Source organism: Falco peregrinus, chromosome 10 (genome assembly GCF_023634155.1).
Source record: "Falco peregrinus isolate bFalPer1 chromosome 10, bFalPer1.pri, whole genome shotgun sequence".
Classification (NCBI taxonomy): domain Eukaryota; kingdom Metazoa; phylum Chordata; class Aves; order Falconiformes; family Falconidae; genus Falco; species Falco peregrinus.
Window position 1 is genome coordinate 15,132,686 of NC_073730.1, and position 23,622 is coordinate 15,156,307.

Sequence of the window (23,622 nt, forward strand, 5' to 3'; positions counted from 1 at the left end):
TAAAAATGAAACAAAAAGACTTGGGCTGTCTTAATGACACTTTAGTAGCCTAACTACAATGGAGTATATAGTGAGTGATTCCTGGAAAGGAAGAAAAGCATGATTTTCTTTTAAATCAAATGGCAACCTGTACTTATTCTTGAAATTGTATTTTAATGCACTGAGTTTTCAGAAAAGGGAGATGTAGAAAATTAGGGCAAGGATATTTCTATGGTCTGCATGGTTAAATGTTTTGGTTAAATGCTCAGATTCTGTGGACTGCCTTGCTTTTGGATATGTGGTTGTAGCATAAGGTATTGCAGTTGTTCATACTGATGATGTCTGGTAAGCAGGATTTATTGCAAAGGTAATGATCAGCAAGAAGTATCTACGTGCAGGTAAAGTATTTTAAGATTATTCATCTTGGTGCACAATCAAAGTTAACTACGCAGTGCACATTAATAGCTTTTTCTTTCTATGGTTGCAGTTTTATGCTACCATTTCATAAAGTTAATTAACAGTGTGTTAACTAGTCTCTTCACTGCCTACACAAGAATTTTCAAGACTAGGTTCATACTTTTTTTAATTTTGCCTCACCTCCTAGTAAAGTTAGTCAGTGCACTGGGAGGCTTGTGAATTCAGGCCCATATGAAGATCATTTTAAAAGTGAGTGGGAAATACTTCTCAGAACATTGGTTTTAAATTCCTTAGTTTGGTTGTTTCAAATGTTTATGGTTTCCTCAATTATTTGGTATTTTCTGCCTCTTTATTATAGGAATGGACTGAGACCTTGCCTACCTGACCGCAAGAAAAAGCTATTTGTAGCTGCAGCAGTGATATATTCGAGTTCTATGCTTCCCTTTAAAATATTTAATGTATGGTGTAAACCTAATCAAACCTTTAGGCCTTCTAACAGGTATCCTCTGCGTGAGCTGAAGAGCTGAAATACAGTTTAATCCTGCTGTGTACCACTTTTTTTACAGTGATATTAGAAACATTATTTTGGTTGGATAGAAACAACGCAGATGAAATACTTTGTTCTGTCAGGGGTAAAAAGGCATTTTTATTAGTTAACACTTTGCATATACCAACCCTGCTGGTAAATAAATCTTTCCATGTAGCATCTCCAAGAAGTTCATAAAATGGAAATGTGCAGTTTCACATTTTTCACTTGCAATGTTTAGGCACAATTAGTATCAAAACAAATAATTTGAACTGACAATCTGTGCTTCATCCTTTCAGGACAACTATTATAAACCTTTATTCTCACAACCAAAGAAGATAAAGGTTGTATCTGACTCCTTTAATGTTGCGTTAAAAACAATAGCTGTAAACAGTGATGATACAGTTTTAACTAACTTACTCAATGAAACATAAAGAGAGCTTTTCCTGTCATATAACAATTTTTTAAAAAAAGCCTTGAAGTCAATTTTAAAAGTAGAAAGTTTTCTGACAGTGATGTTTTTCTTGTTGCTTAAGTTAACTTTTTAAGTTTTAAAAAAACAAAACCAAACCCCAAATTCGGAATAACCACCTATACAGAGAGAGGACTCCGTTTTCAAATTCAATTGTTTTTCTTTTAGTGCTGGGGAGAAAACAAAAAGCTTTTGAGGGATCTGAAAAGGGAGTAATTGCTATAGCTGACCAAAGACAGCCACAAACCTTTCTAGTCTCAGTTGTGGTTGATCTTGACATCGCTGTTACTGTTGCTGTAACTCTCCACACAAATTTAAGTTATGTACTTTTGTCAGCTGGCCAATCAAAAGTTTCCAGCTCTTTTCCTGACCTTTTTGATGTTGGTTATCTCTTCATTCATTAGGTGCTACATTATCAAAGAAGGGGTTTAGGAGTGCCGTGCTGCTAATAAGGTATCCAAAGTGGGTCTCCCACACAGCACCTTGATAAATGTATTCTTGAGTTTGGATACTGACCTATGTTAATACTGGCAGCTATTAGATGAGATATGTTAAAAAGCTTTGGAGTGGAGTGGTGGGGTTTTCTGGTTTGGGGATTTTTTTAAAACATGCTGTTAAGCATCATTCATTTGTGCAGCTCCAGTAGTGTACTACCATAAGGAAATGCAGTAACAATTTATTGTTCCCATTTTTTCCTTTGGAATAGAGTGGGGTGATTAAAGGCTATTTGTCTTATGCTTTTAACATCTTTCAAAGGTTCTAATTGTAGAGCTGGAGAAGGGAGAAATAGTGACTGTGATGCCAAATGAAAGTAAGAAAGAAAAGGGAGATGGGGATCAGCTAAAATTGAAATTCACTGAAATTCTGATTCTGTCAAAACCTTTTTTGAGTCTTTTAAGTTTTATTTAGTTAAACACAAATTTAAAATTCCATTTTTTATGAGCACCAATTGTTGTTTTGTTTTGGTTTTTAGTTTTTTCAAAATAGTCTAACACTGAGAAGTAGGAACCACAGTAGTGTCATAGCATCATGTTGGCTTTTCTCAGTACCTGCTGTTATCTCCCCCAGTATAAGACAGGGTCTCAGCACTGTGACTTCTCAGCTCAGCCATGACCAAAGCCTGGACCTAATCCAGAGTGACTTGATTTTTTCCAGAGACACATTGGTTATCACTGGAAAAAAGGGAGAATCTCAATTAGGCTCCCCCCAAGTGGAACTTGCAGTGACTAAGAAGAGCAACTGATCAAATCATGATACCGTGCCTGCAGCTTTACTTTAGAGTAATAAAGTCCTAGCATCTAAGAATGGAGGTAGATGGCAGGGGGGTTTAGTTCTTATAACTTACTACAGAAAATAAATTAAAAAAAAAAAAGTGGAATCAAGTCTCTAGGCTTTTGCTTAGATTTTTACTTCATCAAAAATATCTAGAAGTTGGGTGTTATTACTCCCTATAAATACAAAAAAGAGACCAAAATAAAAAGTGTAAGTATAGCCTTTACATCGTCTTCAAGTAGTAATGTTTTTGCCTGAGTGGAAAGACTAACAAACAGATGGAATGTAGTCTGTAAAAGCTAATGGGAATTTTCCAAGCTATACTTCTACATCTTGATCTGCAGTATTTTGTAAGCTAAAATGTGCTTGTTCCACTGGTAGTACATGCTTAGTTATAAAAGCCATAAGATATCTCTTTAGTTTAAAGTTACAGGTTTTATTCAAATTATAAAGAGAATACTGTACTATGTAGAAATAACATAAATGTCTTAATTTACCTGGTAGACTTCTTTTGAAAGATTTTTTTTTAAAGAAAAGAGCATTTTAGAGTATGTAAGAAAGTGGAAAATAAGTATATCCCTGAATTAAACCAGTGAGCAACAGTCACAGTACATATTGTTGCTATGGTAGTGTAGCTAAATGGTAGCTATGTGGACCTTGCTTAATTCTTCTCATATGAATCTCTAATCTTTTAGAAATTCTTCCCAAAAAAGCCCCTAGAAGCTCTCTTCATATTGAAAAGACCTCTTGTTTCAAAATGCAAGTTAATTAACAAAAGCTGAAGGCCTAAACAGGATCGAAACATTTTGATCCTCCCAGAACAAGATATGAAATTATCCATTTATGGAAGTTTTTGAATTTTTATCCTGAATAGAATTTTCCTGTACTATTTTATTGCAGATGTCTAATGAGATTTTGAAGCCTTTTTTTTTCTTTTCTTTTTTTCTAAACAACTGGAAAAGACTTCCACTACCTTCAGTATGCTTTGGATCTCACTCCAAAAGGCTATACAGTATTGACTGAAAAAGAGTCCTGAATGCACATACTGTCATTATCTCTAAAAGTTTATTTTGTGGCATTGGTTTCACATCACATCATATCATAGATTCTAGCCAGAAGGATATAAGCTCTCATCTAGCAGCTACATTTTTGTGGGGTTGACCAGGCTGACCCAAAGCCTCTGAAGTAATTTAGGCATTTTTTAAAATTTTTCCTAATATGTATAGATAGCTTCACATACAACTGTGAAAACTGTTATTCCTGCCTTAGGTTAAACTGCCTCGTTTCTTTCTTTTTGACAGCTGTGGTCAATAGATGTTGACCAAAAGCTGTCAGATTTCCTGAGAAATGAGGAAGCATTTTCTACTCCAGATGAGGAGGAGAGATTTATTTGTCTCCTATCTTGGGAAATCCTTCCCTTAATTTGACAGGCTTTAAAAAAATTGTTAGCTTTAATTAATTTTGAAATGGGACAAATTAACAACTTAAACTGCCCCTTTCCAGGATGTGAGAAGACAGTAAAATTATCCATAGATTCAGAAATAGTGTCTCTTTTGCTATAGTGATTGACTGCAATTCTATATTTAGGTACTGTGGAAAATTTGGGTAGGTTTAGAGATAGACAGTTTTTATGAAGGCAGTGTTGGACATCTCATAGGAGGAGGGAGAAAAGATGGCTGTGGAAAAGTGCAATAGTAATTAAAAAAAAAAAAGTCAAATGCTGAAGATACTGATTTCCAATGTTTAAAGCTGAAATTCCCATACTTCTACTTTTTTTTCACTTTTGAAGGACTAGCAAAAGAGTAGCTCTTCACACGCAACAGAAATTTTGATTATTTTTTTGTAAATTCTGGTTTCCTAGTGTATTTCTGGATCCATGTTTGATCTGGAGCAGAAATACATGACAGACAACTAACAGCTTAGCAGGCTCACAGTTCCTCAGAACATCTGTGGGATCTCTGTAAAAGATGCAGATCCAGACCTACATGCTGAGCTGGCGGAGTGGATTGAATAGCTTAGGAATCTATAGAAATGATCATTACTCACTTTCTGAAGCTGCTTCAAATGTATCTTGCCCATGCCTGCCCACACTGCAGGTCGTGGCAGGTGGTGCTGCTGTAATGTTGATGAGGAAAGGGTAGCATGGCCCAGAAGAAAGTCTGCCTGTTGCATGGAGGTTATCTGCAGGCAATGAAAGTTTCTTTTCTCCTTTCTTGTTTTTCAGATGAGAGTGCATTTGAGTCCTTGTGGGCTCTTAGACAGCAATTTGACTGAGGATAGGTTTACCTCTTCCCTTGCAAACTATTACTGATTGATACAGTAAAGTGAGAATAGTACATTAATTAAATGGAAAAGTCTAATCTTGCAAATTCTCAGTTATAAAATTTTTCTTAGGCTACGTAATTTCTGAACATAAAAGCACCCCCTCCTTTTCCCATAGCTATCCATGCTATTTTGGAAAACATCTACTGTGCAGAATGAGAAAGTTAACGTGGAACATTTTTTCATGTAAAATAAAATTCTCCAGTGGTAATAGATGTAAGGGAGCTGCAAGATTTTTTTTCTGAAGAGCCCGTGCAGAAAGAAAATCTGTCACTAGAAGAATGCATTGATGAGGGACTCTTGGTGCCACTTGCCTACTAACCATATGTAAGAAATCCTATGACAATGTCATGTGTGTTAATACAAAGACAAAATAAGTCTTCTGTAGCTTCATATCAGGATTTAAAATTGCAAACATGTTGACATAGTGTATGGTTTAGCCATGGAACTCATTGGCAAGAGGTAGATATAAGAATAGTTTTGTGGCCATCAAAAGCTTGAGCTTTATGAGAAAGACAGACTTTACACTTGCATTAAATAGAATAAAATATTTTATTTCTGCAACTTTTTTGTTTAAGTCATTTTAGTCAGTGATAGATGCGATTTAAGGACTTTACATGCAAGGTCCTAACAGATCTTGCGACATTCTAGAACTTCCCATCATCACAGTCAGGATAATAGACTTGCACAAATCATCAGCATGACCTGTAATGATAACTCCAGTAGCCCTATGTAAGCAAGCCTTCATACATGTGTAAAATCAGGTTCTGTCTGAGAAGAGTTATGTTTTTATGCTTTCCACAACTGCAAAGGTCCTTACCCTGTTCTTAGTGAGGCAAAACTGCCACCATTATAGTAATTAGGGATGGACTGAAGATTGCATGGTATGGTCCATTTTCTGTAACACTAATTAGATGAGATCAGCTAATGTGCTCCACTGAGTGGTAACCTTCCTTCTGGAGTTCTTGGGGAAAATTTTTGTAACAGGTTTATTTTTATAACATCTTTCAGACAGACATTTGTATTCTTTATATATACACACCTGCATATGTACATACACTCACACATATGTGTTTCCCAAAGACTGTTTGCATAGTTCAGGAAAGCATGTTTGTTACCCTTTCTATATTTTGCATTATTCAAATACTCTGAAAAACAGATTAAATTAAAGTATTAAAAATATTTATTTTGTTAGTGTGACAAGTATCTCATGGTTTAAGGCATTCTGTATAATCGAGTGCAGTTTTCTGCCAGATACACCTTTCCAGATCCTTACGCAGAGGACTTACTAAAAACTAGGCACCAAAGCAAGGTGAGTTAGGAGGTACACTGCAGTCTGTCTTGGCTCTCCTCTCTCCATTTATTAAACAGGTACAATAGCACTTCCCTATGCAGAGAGGTGTTCTGGATACAGTATAAAGATCGTGCAGTAACAGGATAGTGTACAAATGAGGACCCTGCAAGAACACTGAAAATAGGTCCTAGTAAAAATTTCTGAAATTTCAGAAAAACTACAGCCAGACATTTCTGTGGTAATCTCTTCATGGTTTTTTTCTTTCCATGAAACACAAGGAGAGGTGACCTACTCTATGCATAGTATTTTCACACTCCTTTTTAAATATGCAGGATCTATCTGCCTTGGGGGTGATAGGACGTGGGATTCATCTCATTACCAATGCCAAATGCAATCAGTAGACAACTTGCTGCTTTAATTTCTGAGGACTTATTCTTATAGTTATGGTTGTAGTTAAGCTTATCATGTGATCATTTAGAAAAAAAGGTGAATAGTTGTTTTTCCTCTAGTATATCTACCCATTGGCAATGAGTAGTTAGGATTAAAAGCTCCATCTAGCCCAAGGCTATGATGAATATTCAGGAAAAATGGTTCTGTACTGCTGCTTAGGGAAGTAAAAAGACAGCCCCTGTAACGTTCAAATCTCCTGTGCCTTTGGAATAAACAAGCAATATTAGATTAAGAACAGGAAGACAGAAGACACGCTGATGTACATCTCATACCAAAAGAGGCTTTATATGGTATTAAATTACCAACAGATTCCTGTAGGTATAGTGCATGAATCAATATTATGGTTTAGTTGATGATAATTTCACCATGCTTTTATTTAGATGGTGTTTGTTTAAAAAAAAATAAAATACAGCAGATAAATGAAGTGTGCTACCAATGGATGTTACAGTCCATTGAAGCATTTGTTCATTCTTCTGGATTGACACACAGAGCAAAATTATGCTACACATTCTGTAACAATCACACTGTATCATCATTAATGAGAGAACCAACAAACCTAGTTATGTGTGATAGAAGAAGATAATTTATAGCAGCATGATAGACTTTGATCCAAAGGCGTTAAAATCCTGTACTGCATTAAGCAGAATAATATTTTAGTTAGTTCATGTTGTTGGTTTTGCAAATGTAAATGCCCAGCTGTTTTTACAGCTAATAACATTTTACGTATCAAGCCATTTAGAAAATATTCTATCAAACCACGTTATCAATGATAAAAGCTGCAGGCACTTTCATGAAGTTGGATTTGGTTAAAAAAATATATTTATGTTGTATTAGCAGTGACAGGTATTTTTTGTAATGTGATTTATGGGCCTCAAGAGTCATTCTTTTACAAGTTATATGCTCATTTTTGAATGTTTTATAAATCTGATCTCTGCTAAGAATTAGTAAATGCAATTTATAAATTGGGGTCAGTCTTTCAGAAATCCAAGTAGATGGGAGACCCTGAATCAGCAAAATGAATTAGGCAAAATGAAGCCTGTCCATAGCCTCTTTAAAGCCAGTTTTTGCTATGAGGCTGCTCACCTAGTTAAATTTGCACTCGAGTTTAAAACTTTGCTGAGTATAATAAATTAATAGTCTCAGAAATCTTGAGTTTTGAACTGCATTTCAAATTGGCATAATTTCTTTAGTCAGTGATTACACTCAGGAGTGAGTTCTCGATTTCTAATCACTCAAATCTTTCTTGAAAGTAGTGATCTTGTGTGACCTCTGCAAATTGTTCTCAGTGCAAAGGTAAACTTCTATGGAGAGACAGTACACCATCCAGTAAACTTACCCTGGATTCTATAACTGTAGTTCATGCATTTCATATGAAAATTAGCTGTCCAGTGACATTAATATCTTCTGTTTTCAACCACCTGATGTCTCATGATGCATTTTTCTATGTTCTCTGTGCAGATATATTAGGAAATCATGTATTTTATAAATGAATGAATAACTTAACAATCTAAAGAAGAAAATGTGATATGACAGATAAAAACAGGTGGGGTTATTATCCCTCTTTGAGAATATGTTAGTTGTCTGTAGAGCATGAAAGCTCTGGTATTCTCATGCAGTAACTTCATGGCGTGGAAATCCCTCTGGCAGCAGGAAATCTCAGGCAATTGGTGGCTGTGGCCACTGGACACTTGTGATGTGGCTACAGCGAGGAGAGAGAGGACAGGCTCAACTGGCTCCCTGGTGTTGGCTGCTGCACCAGGAGGAGGCAGAGCAGAGGGAGGAGGAGGGAGGTGGATCAGCTGGATGCTCCAGTACAGCAACACTGTAGGACACACTAAAAAGGGAAGCATCAAGCTCTGTCATGTGTGTTTTGGGGGTGGCATAAGGGTAAACAGCAATTTTTTTTTAAGGTATGCGGCATTATGATACTTATTTAATGACCAAATGGATTAGTTAAAAGATTACAGGAAAAAAATCAGCTTTAGAAATAATTGTTTCAATCCAAAAATGTCAAATTGAATGGAAATTCTAATTTTTTGTGTAAAATTCAACACTTTCCTGGATCCTGTCAGTGACTGTCTCACTATGCAGCAAAACACCGTGCTAACTTTTTTCATTTTTTACATGTTTCCTCACTAAACATTTCTGTTTTTCTCCTTTTAATATTAAGTGAAGTCAAAGATTTCACCTCCTTCAGTTGAGTTTTCAATTTATTTTCCTATTAAGTTACCTGTGGTTTTATGGGTACTGAAAATGGGCAGCTTTCCAAGATTGATACAAGTGAGCTTTTCAAAAGGGCTTTGTCTAAACATGTGCTGTACAATCAGATATTTAAACTGTTTACTAGCTTGGGAAATTGAAGACCCATCCATTGCATTCATTGAATTAATCTTGTTATGGGAAAAGCAGAACTGATGGAAAATGAAGGTCTTTACTTACTTTGGGGGAAAAAAAAGGTAAAATTATTGTTTATTAAGAAAGACAAACTAGTTAAATTGTCTTAGGTAGGATAGCAATTGGGGCTGTATGAATAAAAGAGATCTCCCAATAAGTTATTCTATGTGGATTAATATAATTGTATATTTTTAAAGCCTTAGTGTGTGTTGGAGTACGAATTTTATGGCAGCACTGTAAGCATGACAAAGTCAGTATAATGAGTTATGTGGTGCCAACATCCTGAACATTATTACAAGGATTTCTAAGGAGAAGAATTAACATAAAGGATATACAATTCATGTCTTCTAGAAGGTCTCTCATTTCTGTGTTGGGCCTCAAGGAAATTCAAAACAGAAATGAAAGTCAAAGATGCAACTACTTTCATACTGCCAGTGCAGCGTTCATACATATTTCATGGCAGCTGCATGGGCGGGGAGATCACCATTTTTATTGGAATGGCACAGCGAAGTCTCAGGGTTTTACTATTCATGTCAAGCACTGTGTACTTTCTAGGAACACAGCCTGTGGCATTTTTTTGTTTGTATTTAACCATTGGTGTAAAAAGGAAAAACCAAGGAGATATTTCCTGTGTGTTCACTAGACTGACAACCTCCGTGTCCATAGGATTGTTTTAAACTAAGCTTCATTTAGTTGTTGCTTAAACTAACCTTCATCCTATTTTCAGTTAGTACACAGCAATGCAGCTTTCTGAGTTTTTACAATATCCAAATGGGAGAAAATTATTCGTATATGACAGACTTAATTATCTGAGAGAGTGATAAAGATTTAGTAAATGTAAATAATTGCTGCAGTACCAATTAGCCTACCCACAGGTTATACTTGCACTAAATCTTCTAAAAGCGCCGTTCAATTTTTAACCAGATCACGCACTGTTTTGACATGGTTTAACCCCAGCCGGCAACTGAGCCCCATGCAGCCACTTGCTCACTCCCCCCACCCCAGAGGGATGGAGAGGGGAATCAGGAAAAAGCTAAAATTGTGGCTTGAGATAAGAACAATTTAATAATTAAAATGTAATATTATTACAATAATAATAACAACAATTGTAATGTGAAGGAGAGAGAAGTAGAGAGGAGTAAAATACAAAATATAAGTGATGCACAACACAACTGCTCACCGCCTGCTGACCGGTGCCCAGCCAGACCCCAGCGGCCGTCGGGCAGGCCCTGGCCAGCTCCCCCAGCTGTATATACCCAGCGTGATGTTCTGTGGTATGGAATGTCCCTTTGGCTAGTTCGGGTCAGCTGTCCTGGCTGTGTCCCCTCCCAGCTTCCCGTGCCCCTCCAGCCCTCTCGCTGGCAGGGCCTGAGAAACTGAGAAGTCCTTGACTTGGTGTAAACATCACCCAGCAGCAACTGAGGCCATCAGTGTGTTATCAACACCTTATAGTAAATCCAAACACAGCCTGCACCAGCTACTAAGAAGAAAATTAACTCTGTCCTAGCTGAAACCAGGACAATGTTTTACGTGCACCAGTATTGCAAATTTTAAGGTATTTGTTGAAGAACATTATCAATAGCCAACAGAACAAAACAGTAACCCATACTCTGAGCATTATATTGAACAATGACCACTGCGTGTGCCAGATGCAGAATGTTAGTTCCACTGAGCTGTTTTCAATAGAAATGATAGTTGATTACTGTCTACATGAGACGTATTCCATAAGGGAAGCAAATGCCTGGAAACCGGTAGAAGCCAAGGCTTGAAGATTTCGATTTCTGGCTTTAACAGGGAAGATTTTGATCTTTCATTTACACCATGGCCATCCCAAGTTACTCTTTGAAGTCAGAAGAGAGTTCAGAAACGCTGAATTGCATTCTGATAGCCCTGCAACCTCAACTCATCCTTGTTGTTCTGATCAAGCCAATGCTTCAGGTTTGTGTTATTTTATAGGATAGTGGTCATTTTCAATATACCTTACACAGAGTCATTAAACCCAAAAAGTCATTTTTAAAATAAATGGGTAAAGAAAGTCTCTGTCATCCAAAATTATGTTTTTCTCTCTCTGTGAAGGGAACGTTTTGTGATATCTTTGTCTTTTGGGGGAAAAAAAAAAAGTGCAAATTTTTCTTTTTCCATGAACTGACCTTTCTGTAATGGATTGGTGTGTCTGAAATAAATTAGCTAATGAGTTGTTGTCCAGTCCTGATGTGTAATATCACAAAATCGCAATATAGCCACTTATAGCAAAGTTTTCTATTTCCTTGATATACCTTTTGTTCGTATTACTTTTAATTATGTTTTATATTTATCTGACCTATTTGAACAGGATCCAGAACTGGTACGGAACATCTGTCGCTGGGTTAGACAAGCTGTTCAGATTCCTTTCTTTGCCAAGCTGACCCCAAATGTCACTGATATTGTGAATATTGCAATGGCTGCGCAGGAAGGTAACCGACTCCAGTGCACAAGCTGTGCAGATTTACTAATTTACAGAGTGGGGTAACGTAGGGGAGTTGCTGGAATAATAAAAAATATCAACAGAAACTAATATGAAAATAGTTCATTTGATGTATTTAGAATAAACACGGTGATCAATTTTTGTCCGTTCTTCTAGACTATAGTGATATATGAAGAGAAGTATATGAGACTGTTAACAGTAAATCATGTTTGTGTGTTTCTATGCACACTCCTATTTTTATCATATTTATGCGTTTGTTATGCACTGTAAATTCCCCTATTCCTATGTTTAGTAGTTAAAATTATGTGTGTGTCCTGAGAAAATGGAAATACACCATTTGAGGGTGTGTGTGTGTATTTATTTATTTCTGTAGAACTTAAAATACAACATGGCAGGAAATTAAGTTTGCAAGTAGGTGTATGCATCCATCACTTAGAATCGTCGTCATAATTTCTCTGTTGCTTCATTTCATCTTGCTCCTCACAAGCTTGGAGAAGCTGACCCAATGCTGGGGTACCTCCAGGTGTTGAACGACCACTGTAGCAGGTTCTGTCCCACACAGCTGAAGGGCAGAGATCTGCCTGTCAGCCCCAATGTTTCCCATGTGCTGTCTTATAGCCCTTGCAGCTCTTTCAAGTGATGCAGCCTGCCTTGAAGCTAGTGTTAAATTTGTCAGCCCAGGATTGGTCTCAAGGACCCTTCTGTGCATATCTTTACAGTTTGTTGCTTCCTGTTTTCAGCTGTTTATTTGCATTTCTAGTTATTTCACAGTTTCACAGATATTTTTTTATTGTTGTATTTTTCCTCTCCTGTTCTTATACACATGATTTAACAAAAAGTGACTGACCTTTTATTTCACAGGTGGTGCAGATGGTGTTACAGCCACCAACACTGTGTCAGGACTGATGGGACTGAAAGCAGACAGCACACCTTGGCCAGCAGTTGGTAGAGGACTGAGGACCACATATGGTGGCATGTCAGGTAGGTGTTGCCCTTTTTGATGCATGGTGCTTCCTTGGAGGCTTTCAAAACATCAGGAGGTCCTTGTAGTGGGCTAGAATATCATGTCTGCAGTCGCACTGAGTCCTTAAAGCTCACTGCTGGTCAATGTTTCTAATAGTCATGACAGATGGAACAGATTAAGTGTGAAGGCTCTTGGGTTGCCCTTTCCTTAATAGTAAAGCGCCGCATCAGAATACTGTGATGGGGTCACTGGAGAGGGAAGGAAATCTCATCTCTCGTGACCCTCGCTTTTCCTCAAATTTTTCATTCTGTCACAATTGTCAGGCCCCGCGTTAGACAGAGGCTAATGAAAGGGCATCGCAGGGGGAAATATCAACAATCCAAATGCAGTGTATGTTTCATAGCCTGAACTCCAGCCTTCCTTCCTCCTTCCCCCTTAGCACACCTCTTCCAAGGAGGTTATTTCCTCCTCTTCCCACTGTAGTCAAAATGATAGACTGTATTAGGCAAATATATGCGTATTTTTGTAGCCTATTCCTTGAGATATATAAGAATATCTTGTGTAGGCCATATTTCCAAGTCCTGCTTCACAGGTTAATTTTAAAACCAGCAGCAAAACTTTTATACTCCAGTTCAGTGCCTGTGCACACTAATATATTAATCTATTGACCCTGTGCACTCTGTTGCTGTGACAACATGAACTTGACCCTGCAAAGACAATACTGAGAGCTTCTTGACTTTACTGGTATGGAGGTTAGTCTCCTTGGTGATAGAAGTAGCAGTAAATATACATAACAGAAGTAATAGCATCCTCCTGATTGAGTCAAACAGTATTTTATCAGACCCACCTCCTACCTCACCCCAAAAACATAATGAGAGGAGACCAGACAGGCAAAAAATGCTTTATTTTATGCGACTGGTGTTACCCTTAGAGAACCATAAGAAATGTAGCACAAGATAACTTCTAAACAAACTTTAGTTGAGACGAATGTATTTGGTGGAAAATTGACTTACTGCCTTAGATAACTACATGGAATTTGGAATTTTTTAGAGAACACTGAAAAGTAAGGAAATTATAACAATCAGAAAAAATCCTTATGCCTGTTGCATAATGATTATTTCACAGTGACAGTCCAATAAGATGTTATATTTCTATATTATGCAAAATGGGAAGAAGAGGGGAACAAGAAGAGAACAGCTACAGCTCATTTCAATTTCTCTAGCCTGCCATGTTGACAGGAAAAGAATAAAGGAGGTCACACTGGGTGCTGTGCATTAAAAATTAATAAAAGAACTATTGCAGTAGTATTTTATATAAGTAACACCATTCACATTTTCTCATTTAAGTTGCAATTTCTGAATATTCCTTCCTACCATAAGTCTGTCTAATAAAATCTATAAAATGACTGCATTATGAAAAGTGTGTCTCTTAAGTCACAAATTTGAAACATGTATGTAGCGTAAATTGCAGTGGCACCTGTATGCTCAGCTATGAGGGCAAACGTACCAGCATTTCTCTGGTTTATAATTCTGTTATAAGTGGGAGCTGAGGAAAAGTTCTTTATTTTATTTTATTTTATATATATATATATGTCTGCATATGTGTAAGTATAAAAATGTAATTTTTTCCCTGAAGTTTTACATGTATCTACATGAGGTAGAAAATTTCATTTTAGGATGCACCATTGTCTATGACGTAAATCTAGTTATTTAAAAAATATGAAAACCACTGGAAGTGTGTTCAATTTATTATGTCTTGAAACAGCATAGTGTTACAGACAAATATATATAAAGGTTTCTTGGTGATAATTGGCAGCACTAGGTCCCAATCCCACAACTCACTGCACAAAAGAAAGCCACAGAGCCAATAAAAATAGGCTCTGCAACATATTGCAATACTTTCTGCTCAGCGATCAGGGTATAGTGATATACAAATTTACAAAAGCTGGAAAGCAATTTTAAATCAAGAGAGCTAGCATGCTTACAAGAAGAAAAAAAAAATGGGAGAACGTGTTGTCTTGTCAGAGCAAGGGGCAGGGTGGCCATACTTCTGAGGTCGGTTCCCGGCTGTGCCAGGGCTGAGACACGTGGCTTGCAGCCAGACACTTGACCTTTCCATGCTTTTATTTCTTCTGTCTGTGAAATGGCAGTAACACCACTTACATGCCGGCAGGCTTCTTGGGCAGTGCTCTGTAGTCCTGGCAAGAAAGTTGCTTCATAGTGTAAAGTATTAGTTTTCTGTTTTGATGTGCTTAAACTTCTTGTTCTATTTTATTATCTGGTAGAGTCAATTTTTGTTGTTTTTTCAAATCATCCCTCTAAAGAGAGAATTCATTTTTCAAGTGAGAGCACTATTACAGAAGCAGTAAGTCTGGTCCGTTTTCCCTGTATTTTACCAAAGCACAGCTGGTTTATGATGTTCACAAGTGCACAAGCCTAGAGCAGATAACAGTGCATTGCCAAGCTGTATCTTGCTTTCTGGATTATTTCCAGTGGCACAGATTTTAGTTCTTCTCTAGACTAGAAGTGACGCTCGTTGGGCACGGGGGTCCAGCAGGTGCAGCAGGGGTCCCGGTCCCGCGCGGTGCGGTGCTCACGGTGCTGCATGACCCTGGGTGTGGGGGAGCTGGCCCCAGGCCCTGGGGGGGGTCTCAGCACAGGGTCCCCTCCACCAGGTCTGCTGGGGAGGTCTGAAGCGTAGCTGGGCTCAAAGCTGGTCACCCTCAGCGTCACCCAGCTGGTGAGGAATTACTTGCAATGGAGTATTTCTGGAGTGCTGGATTAAGCTAGATTTTAGATCAGTCTGGGCTGGCTTATATATTTTCCTGTTCTTTTTACACATAAATCACAGGAAACTCTCCCTGCTTCCAGCAGCATTGCCTGCTAGCATGTCGCTCTGTCTGAAAGGGTGCTTTTCCTTCAGAGAGTGAAAAGTCGAAGCTGCTGTGCCCACCGGCAGCAGCAGGCACACATTTCTTCTGCCTTGATGTCACGTAGAGAAATGTGCCCTGTCCTCTGCACCCTGCACCTCATCCGCTCCCCTGAGAGCTGAGGGACAGCCAGGCCTGAGAGGAGCAGGGCAGCGGGATGCTGGAGGTCAGCCGCTGCAGGAGGCGAAGGTCAGCCCTTACACCCCGAAGCAAAGCTGCAGGCCAGCCCTGTCTCTGCTTTGCTGGAAGCTGAGGCCTGGCTGGGGCGCAGTGGCAGGGCCTGAGGGGAGGAGGGCTGCATGGCGGCCCGGGCAGCTGGGGGCTGCGGGTGCAAGGGGCCGGCAGCTCTGTGGCCTGCATCGCATGGCAAGGAAGTCGCTCTTAAAGGACAGCTGATTTTCAGTGTTTTATACATTCGCTGTGTCCACACGTTTCTTAATACAATGCAGGTTGCCTCCTCCAGGTGAGTGTAAACTCACTCCTCGGAGTTTGATGGAGGTTTCCGTCAGAGCACAAATAATGAAAGTATGTTAATGCCCTGGCCTGGCAGCAGCCTGACATTTTGACTTACAGTCTTCCCTGACCTCCACTGATCAAAAATGTGCTCCTACATGGCCACGTACTAAAGAAACATTTTCCATACACAGCTTCCCCTTGACCTCCTCTCCCCTCTTCATCTGCCTCGTGTGGAAGCAGGTGTATACAGGAGGATTGTCCTCATTTTTCCAGAAAATAGAGACATTGAAAAGGGAATTAATTTTCAATTCCTTTTAAATTAGTAAATGACAGGTAGTTTCCTATTCTTTGTCTAACGTACATAAAAATAATAATAATAAAAACTTAACATAATTGCCAGATCCTGAGATGTTTTGAGAACAGACTTAATGTCTCTGTTTTTTTAAAACTTTTTTTTTTTTTAATCTTTCAAAGAAGGAGAGACTTAATGAGATTACTTTAAAACCCCCATTTAGCTTTGAGTTGGCACAGTCAGTGTTTTCTTCCCAGCCGGTGCTCGGGCAGTGACCTTCCTGTTTTGATCTAATTTGCTCAGCTGAAAATTGCTAAGCTGTAAGAGGCATTGCTGTTCCCTCCTTCCTAACCTCCTGTTTGTTGGGTCGTTCTGACAGGGAAAGGATCCCAGTATCCCAGGCGGATGTTTGACTACTAGACTGTAGGATTAGATTCTCTCTTCTCTACTTCCCTGCAAATATTGAATTATTAATACAAAGTGAAACAGCTCTCACAGGACTTACACTCATACTAGCACAGCCTGCTGACCGGCACACGAGCCTTACTGAGGAGAGCCATGTTTAAATCCCAGTTGTGAGCCTAGGTCCCAGCTGGGTCCCCTGGATTCCAAATTTAGCCTCCGACTATGGCATGTGGTAAAATCTCTCTGTTTTTAATTCACCTTCTACCTCTATCCTGGTGCCAAAAATTATTTGCAGGAAAAATCTAATTTTGACAAGTTGTTGTTTTCTAAAGAAAATTCATTCCTAATTGGCACCATGGAACCTCAACTGAGCCTCAAGGCTGTGGTAGCCCTGCAGATTTCTGTGGCCTCGTTACATGAGAGGGCATTGTGCTTAGAGGGTCCCAGTCTTCATTTTTTATAAGTTTCAGGAGCTACCCATAACTCAAAACGTGGAAATGTCCTAATGAAGCCTCCAAAATATGGTTGAGTAAGCCCTTATGACAAAACAAAAATAACTAAAATTAAGATGTAGCTTCCCAAACTGTGTAACTGTCACAGGTGTTTGCAGGATTAGAGACATAGTTTGATTTCCATTAAGAAGCTTTTAGAATTGATCCAGCAGTATTTCAGGTTTGAGAATATAGAATACATGAGAATTTACCCTGCCTTCTTCCTATACATGTGCAATGCTGAGTATTTTTTTCTTAAAAACCAGCTAATGCTGTTTTTGCATCCTCACAAAGCATAATGACCTCTGGCTCTGAAGAAGATGTTTTAGTCTGTAGAAGTACAAATTATTTTAAAAATATGGATTTTATAGATAATAGAATAAGATGCCAGGTTTCCCAGAGAAGTATTAATACACTGTCTGCAGCTACTGCTTCCCCAAGATTTGTGTCCTTTAAATGTATTTTAAATTTTTTTAAAAAGGAAGTTTTTTTCATAAGCTTCCATATTCCAGATGTGTTTTATAAAACACATCACATTGCAGCACAATAGGATATCTATTCCAGGCAAAGTAGACCAGAGCTTCTGTTTGAATTTCCATGGGTTTTTGTTCTTTGTCATCTGTTTCTTTGTTTTTGTCTGGAAGCCAGATCCTTAGGGGATAAATTTATAGAACCATACATTGGACTTGGCAAAAAACTTAGGTTAAAAGCAAGTCTCTCTATAGTGCACTCACTATGTATTCTTTTAATGCTTTCTTGCAAAAATACTGCAGTATTTTACAGCAGTAGTTCAAACACCTCATGTCTATGTGCTGTTATTGCTTTGTCCAGTTATTACGTTCGGCAGTAATTTGGCATTACTTGCATGAATATATTGTACAGCATGTTCAAGTACATATGCTTGTATGTTTTCCAGAGCAAGAGTGTTCAGAAAGTTTTATGTTATAATTTCATAACTGACCACAAGCGATGTCAGAAGGAAAATACCTAGATAGCAGGTTCAATCATTAAATATGGGAATGGATAATTGTTGGAATCCAGCAGAGGCAGTTAATTTTAGTTACTTTTGAAGTAAGTTAGTGGAGATGTCTGTTTTTACAAAAAAACACTGTCCAAAAGCAATTGTGACCTTTAAAAGAATGCTTTGCAGGTGTTATTCAATTAAAATGTGTACATTATGTGAATAATTGACATTATTAATAGGGATATATATTTTCATCTGAAATGTACGAATTATATTGAAAGAGGAAAAGTTGAACGTATAATAATAAGGACTGCCTTTTAATTTTAATTTTGTGACACATCATTAAAAGAAAAGTGGGGAGAAAAAAAGGAAAACCAAGATCATTCAGTTTCCTAATCACAGTTCTCTCAGTGACTGCACAGTGTGGATTTTGGTCAATAGAATTGAAGGAAAGCTGCCTATCACTGGAAACAAAACAAAATGTATAGATGCATAAGCACTTCTGTTTAGTATAAATATTTACCAAGAGTTAAAGACTATTTACATTAACGTATATTTATAAAACAGTGTGGGTAGGAGTAAAAACCAAATATATGCCATAGCACAATTTTAATTTTGTTTTATTATTTCTGTTAAATGTAGCTCAGCCATTAAAAGCCCTTATTTGCATATATTATGTCAGGATTCACAAAGAGTCCTCTGTTTTCCATCGTGTCCTTGCAGCAGTCTGATTTCTCTTAGTGTTCTGCCATCGCTGGTCTGTGCAGGAGAGATCAGAGCCCTAATAATAGATTTTTGACAGGGAGCTCGCCTGCTACCTGCCCTACACAAATCCTCACTGTTCATGTTTGCTTCATGGCAACAAAGCAGACAGAAGGAAAATGCCAAGTGCTGAGTTTGAGGTACAGCCCTGCCATAGCTTGACATTTCAGCAGAATAGCAGTTTATGAGATGCATAATTTTTCATCTGGGACTCAGCTGCCATTTTCATAGAAGCTTGCAGCTCATCGACTGACTGGAAGTAGGGCAAAGGTTTACAGCATAGATCAAGGTCTACATCCTTCCCATAGCTATTTAAAAATAAGTATTATTCTCCAGATAAGGTCAGAGAACTAAGCATATTTTTGTCCAGTTTTAATATTTTTTTAGCCAATTTCTTTCCCACAAAGAAAACACTTTACACTTTTAGCACAGGTGCCATTTGTAGGTGATTAAAAATGATCATAATTGATTTCATTCACCTAAAGATTAAATGAGTCATGGAAAAAGAATGAAGCATGAGTCTTTACACATAGCATTTGAACAAAGCTGTGTTTTCTCTTACTTTGTAAAAAAGCTCATTCCATGCTTGAAACGAATGAAAAGTCTTTGCTCTCGAAGCGTAATTGGTTTGTGTTTTATTATTGTTATGGATTGAATTTAAATTTGCACATTCATGCATATGTACTTGGGAAACAAATGCAGTGTAGGTACACATAAGTGAGTGTTTAATTTAGAATTACACATCTCTGTGAGCTTCAGTAACAGTTCACCATGTCACAGCCTCATATAGAACAATGGTACAGTACATTGGATTAATTAAAGAAGCCTTGCAGAGAACTGAATTCTCAGTATGTCAAGATTTCAATTTTATGTTAAATATTTTCTAAAGGCCAGACCCTTAAATCTCAGGGGCTGTACCAAGCAGTGAGCTGTGAATTTAACCATAGGCTAACTGCTAATGATAAGGAAAAGAGTCCAAGTTGAGGCAGCTGTAATACAGTCATTGGATTAGGCTATCAATCACTCGGTTCCCTGAGGAACAGGCAAAGACGACAAAACAGTGAAAAGGGAAATTAGGAAAGGAGGGCATGACTAGAATGAGATTCTTCACCAAATGTATCTGTTAGTTGGCTGAATCCCCCAAGCATCAGACAGAAATGTCCAGCATTGCTCTCAGACTAAAAGCCAAGTATTTGTTCCAAACTCCTAGAAAACCATCAAATTATCGTTAACTGTTGCTGGTCTGTACAGGGGTTTAGAAATGCAGTCAACTATATTCTCCTGGTTTAATAGCCTGTAAATAGATTAAAGTACTGTTGTTGAACACTCTGGATTTACTGTTCACATCAAAGCTCATGTGGAATATGTCCAGTTGAAAGAATTCATTTCCCAGATGAGAAGGGTTTTTTAATAAACAGATAACTGTTAAGCTATGGAGTCTTACTGATGGCTACCAAAGGTGAATGTCAGAGAGTGATTCAGATAAAACCATAAATTCTACTCAGACATAATATGGTAAAAATAATAGAGAATGACTGTGGCCTAGCTTGCCCGAGCATGGGTGAAAGAATATGTGGTTTTAATCTTGGTATTGATGAATGATAGGTAGATGAAATGGGAAATCCATTTATATAATGGTATGGATTAATGTGATTAAGTAAGGAGTGCTCTTGCAGTTAGCAACTTCTGATTAACAAAGACTAAAAATGAATAGAGAAAGTAAAAGAGATGTCAAAGCATTTTAAAGCAGGCTGGTGGAGCAGTGGCTTGTATTTGAACTTGGTAACAGTAATGGGTAGAGGTGAATGTACCACATGCAAACTGACCTCATGAAGAGATGTCAGTCAGGAACAGAAAATTTCTCCTTCTAGTAATATCAGCAAGAATGAATGCATTGGTGTTGCCTTTGCCAGCACAAGTTGATTGTCTTCATTTCTGTCAGATCTAGGGGAGAAGGTGTCTCTTTCTCTTATGATTGCCTCTTCCAATTTTAAGCAAATGCTCAAAAAAAAAAATTATATCAGAATATTTTTGTGTCATGTCTTTTGGAGATTAACTTGTTGAAAACTGTATTTCTAGCATAAAAAAACTTACTACAATTCATTTTGGAGGTCATTTAAATATAACCGCTTAAAGTAGCCTATGAATTACTTATTTGAAGAATACTTGGCATTTAAGTACTTTTCAGTTGGTTCTAACACAGGAATTAAAATACTATCAAGAATTTCAAATAGATGCTAATTAAAATAATAAAAATTAAGAAAAGCCCTGGTGAAGTCTACTGCTAGGTTTGTTTTCCATTAAGTCTCAACAGCTCTAAGTCTGATCTTGCTCACCTTTCTCCCCAGATAATAAAAAGGAAGTCAAAATGTCTTCTGACTTCCAAGTGCAACTTGAACAAGGACTAGAGACTGTGATGGCATGCAGTATAACTCCTCAGCCTTTCATACAATTGAAAGGCTACTACTGACTGCAAAAGTTTGTATAAACTGTGAGAACTGTGTGCCTTATGATATCCAAGTGGCTGGTCAGTGACTGGTTAGAAGTGTCACTCTGGCTTGCCAACCAGTCTCCAACAATTGTGCAAGTTAGAGGGACCTAGCTTTCTGCTCTCAGTGTTGCAGGCAATGCAGAAGTACATTTTGTACAGAAGCAGTAATTCTAAGTGGTTAAGCATCATGGGTCATGGGCTGGAGCACAAAGAAGATAATTTCAGGTGGTAGTGTTCACGTTGGCCTGGAGGTCTGCAAAGCTTTGTTGCAGTGTACATGTGTGATGGATTCAACTTGAATACAGATTATGAGAGTTTAGGGAGCTTCAATACATGAGGCAGAGGAAAGACCTAATAAAGGAATAGGGTCCAGATCCATGTGAATGCATGTTGATGTTACAAGCTCCCTGCTGTTGATGGTGCATGGCCCATAATTATCTTTTCTGCTGGATTGTTATTCCATACCCGAAGCAACAGCAGGGTTTGTAATACAGGTGGTACTTGAGAGTGATCAATGAGGCAGCCATCTTCTGTGGAAACTATAAACTGGACCTGTCACTTACAGAGCAGACGTTCTAATTGTAGTTCCCAAAAAACCCACAAGAATCTGCCAGAGTTTGCAAACAATTCTGATTAATAATTGTATCAGTAGAGGTTAAAACCCCTCAGTACTGACCTGGTGTGTCTTAAGCATGTTCTTTTTTTCCTGTATCTTACTTTGCGTATTGATTTGCTGTAGTCACCAAATGGCATATACTGTTTGTAGAGTCCATCTGTATTCAGTGGAAGACATATTCTCGTCTTACTTGAAGAGTAAACACATTTTTACATTTATGGGGGGGGGGAAATGCAATACATTTAACATCAAAATATGAGTTAACATAAATAGAAAAAAGAGTTATTTTTAAAATTTGTTACCATGGAGCCTCCTCCTGTTCTTCCTCCTCTCTGTGGGACAGCTGTGCTTGCAGCATAGGCCAACTGACTATTGGGTTCTACCATCAGTCTGGGGATACTACCACTGCTGAAAATAAACCCCAGCTTCTCTATTGTGTGCTAGCTCCTCCACCTGGTTCCGTAGCTTCAGTAGTTTCAATGGCTTAGGCATCCCTGTGAGGATGTTGGCACTCCCACTGTTCTCCCTACCTGCAAAACACTGGGTTGATGTGTTTTAGAAATGGGTCATAAAGTGGCTTGAAGAGAAGGTTTTGCAGTTACATGAAACTGTGTTTGCTGACCATAATCCAGTTGCAGGATATTTTGACAATCAGATATGAGTGGTTAAAAAAAAATAAAAATATCCTTGGAACATCATTAAATCCAGGACATCGCTTTACATCCAGCAGCACCAAAAGGACATGCTTAGGCAGTTATTGCTGCTGTCCTGCTTCCATGTAGGAGTAGCTTTTGAAAGTTCTATCACTGGTTAACTATGATTTACGATGAACTCACCATAGTAAATAGATCTTTATTTACCTAAATCCTGCTAACATTCTGTATTTTTTAGTATCCTACTTGAATGATGAATAAATCCTATTGCCATCTTCACACATAAAATACAGAACACAAAATAGAGCAGATTTGTTTAACTGGGTAGATCCTGGGTTTGTATTTCACTCATCCCTGATGAGTTATTGCCAGAAGCATTTATGAAAGTATTTCACAACCATAAGAACATTTTTTTTACCTTTCAAAAGAATGCATCTAATATATAGTAGTCAGCTAAGGGATCTGCATTTTAATGTGCCTTTTCATGCAAGCACACCATTGTATAGAATGAGCTGTACAGATAACCTCCTCACACACAGGAGATACAAACGTATCCTACAAAATCTTTTAGGAAACCTGCTGTAGTAATTTGATTTTCCAATTCGTGATCAATTTGTAGTTTCTCCCTTGCCAGGTAATTGCAAATGTCTTCCCTATTAACATTCACTGTATAATCGTCTTTACTAAGTCCTGTCTAAATCTAAAAGGAGCTCATGGGCAGGGACTGAGCCACCATTATTTGGGTTAAGTGAAAGCTGAGTGAGAACTGTTGAGCGCGGTGTCCCACTGTTTCAGAATGAGAAATCCATTGCACAGCTGTGGCAGATACATAGAGAGGGTGTTTTTAATGACATGAGATCTGTCCATAGAATGTATGCTGCCACACCTGACTCAGCGCCGAGGTAATGCTGATGCTGTGAAGAACGTTGTTACAGGTAGCTCGAAATGAGGAGAAAGCGGTGAGGTTTTTTGCAAGCAGGCATGCCGATGAAGACATGCTTAACTGTGT

General features: G+C 38.1%; 1 protein-coding gene across 1 annotated transcript in view; it reads left to right on the plus strand.

Annotated features, from left to right (window-relative positions):
- The window catches only part of DPYD (dihydropyrimidine dehydrogenase), a 367,955-nt gene that overhangs the window by 256,716 nt on the left and 87,617 nt on the right, over positions 1–23,622 (plus strand). The window contains exons 17-18 of the mRNA XM_055815469.1: positions 11,459–11,579; positions 12,452–12,571. Of these exons, the coding sequence (XP_055671444.1) occupies positions 11,459–11,579; positions 12,452–12,571 (241 nt within the window). The remainder of the gene's footprint in view (positions 1–11,458; positions 11,580–12,451; positions 12,572–23,622) is intronic.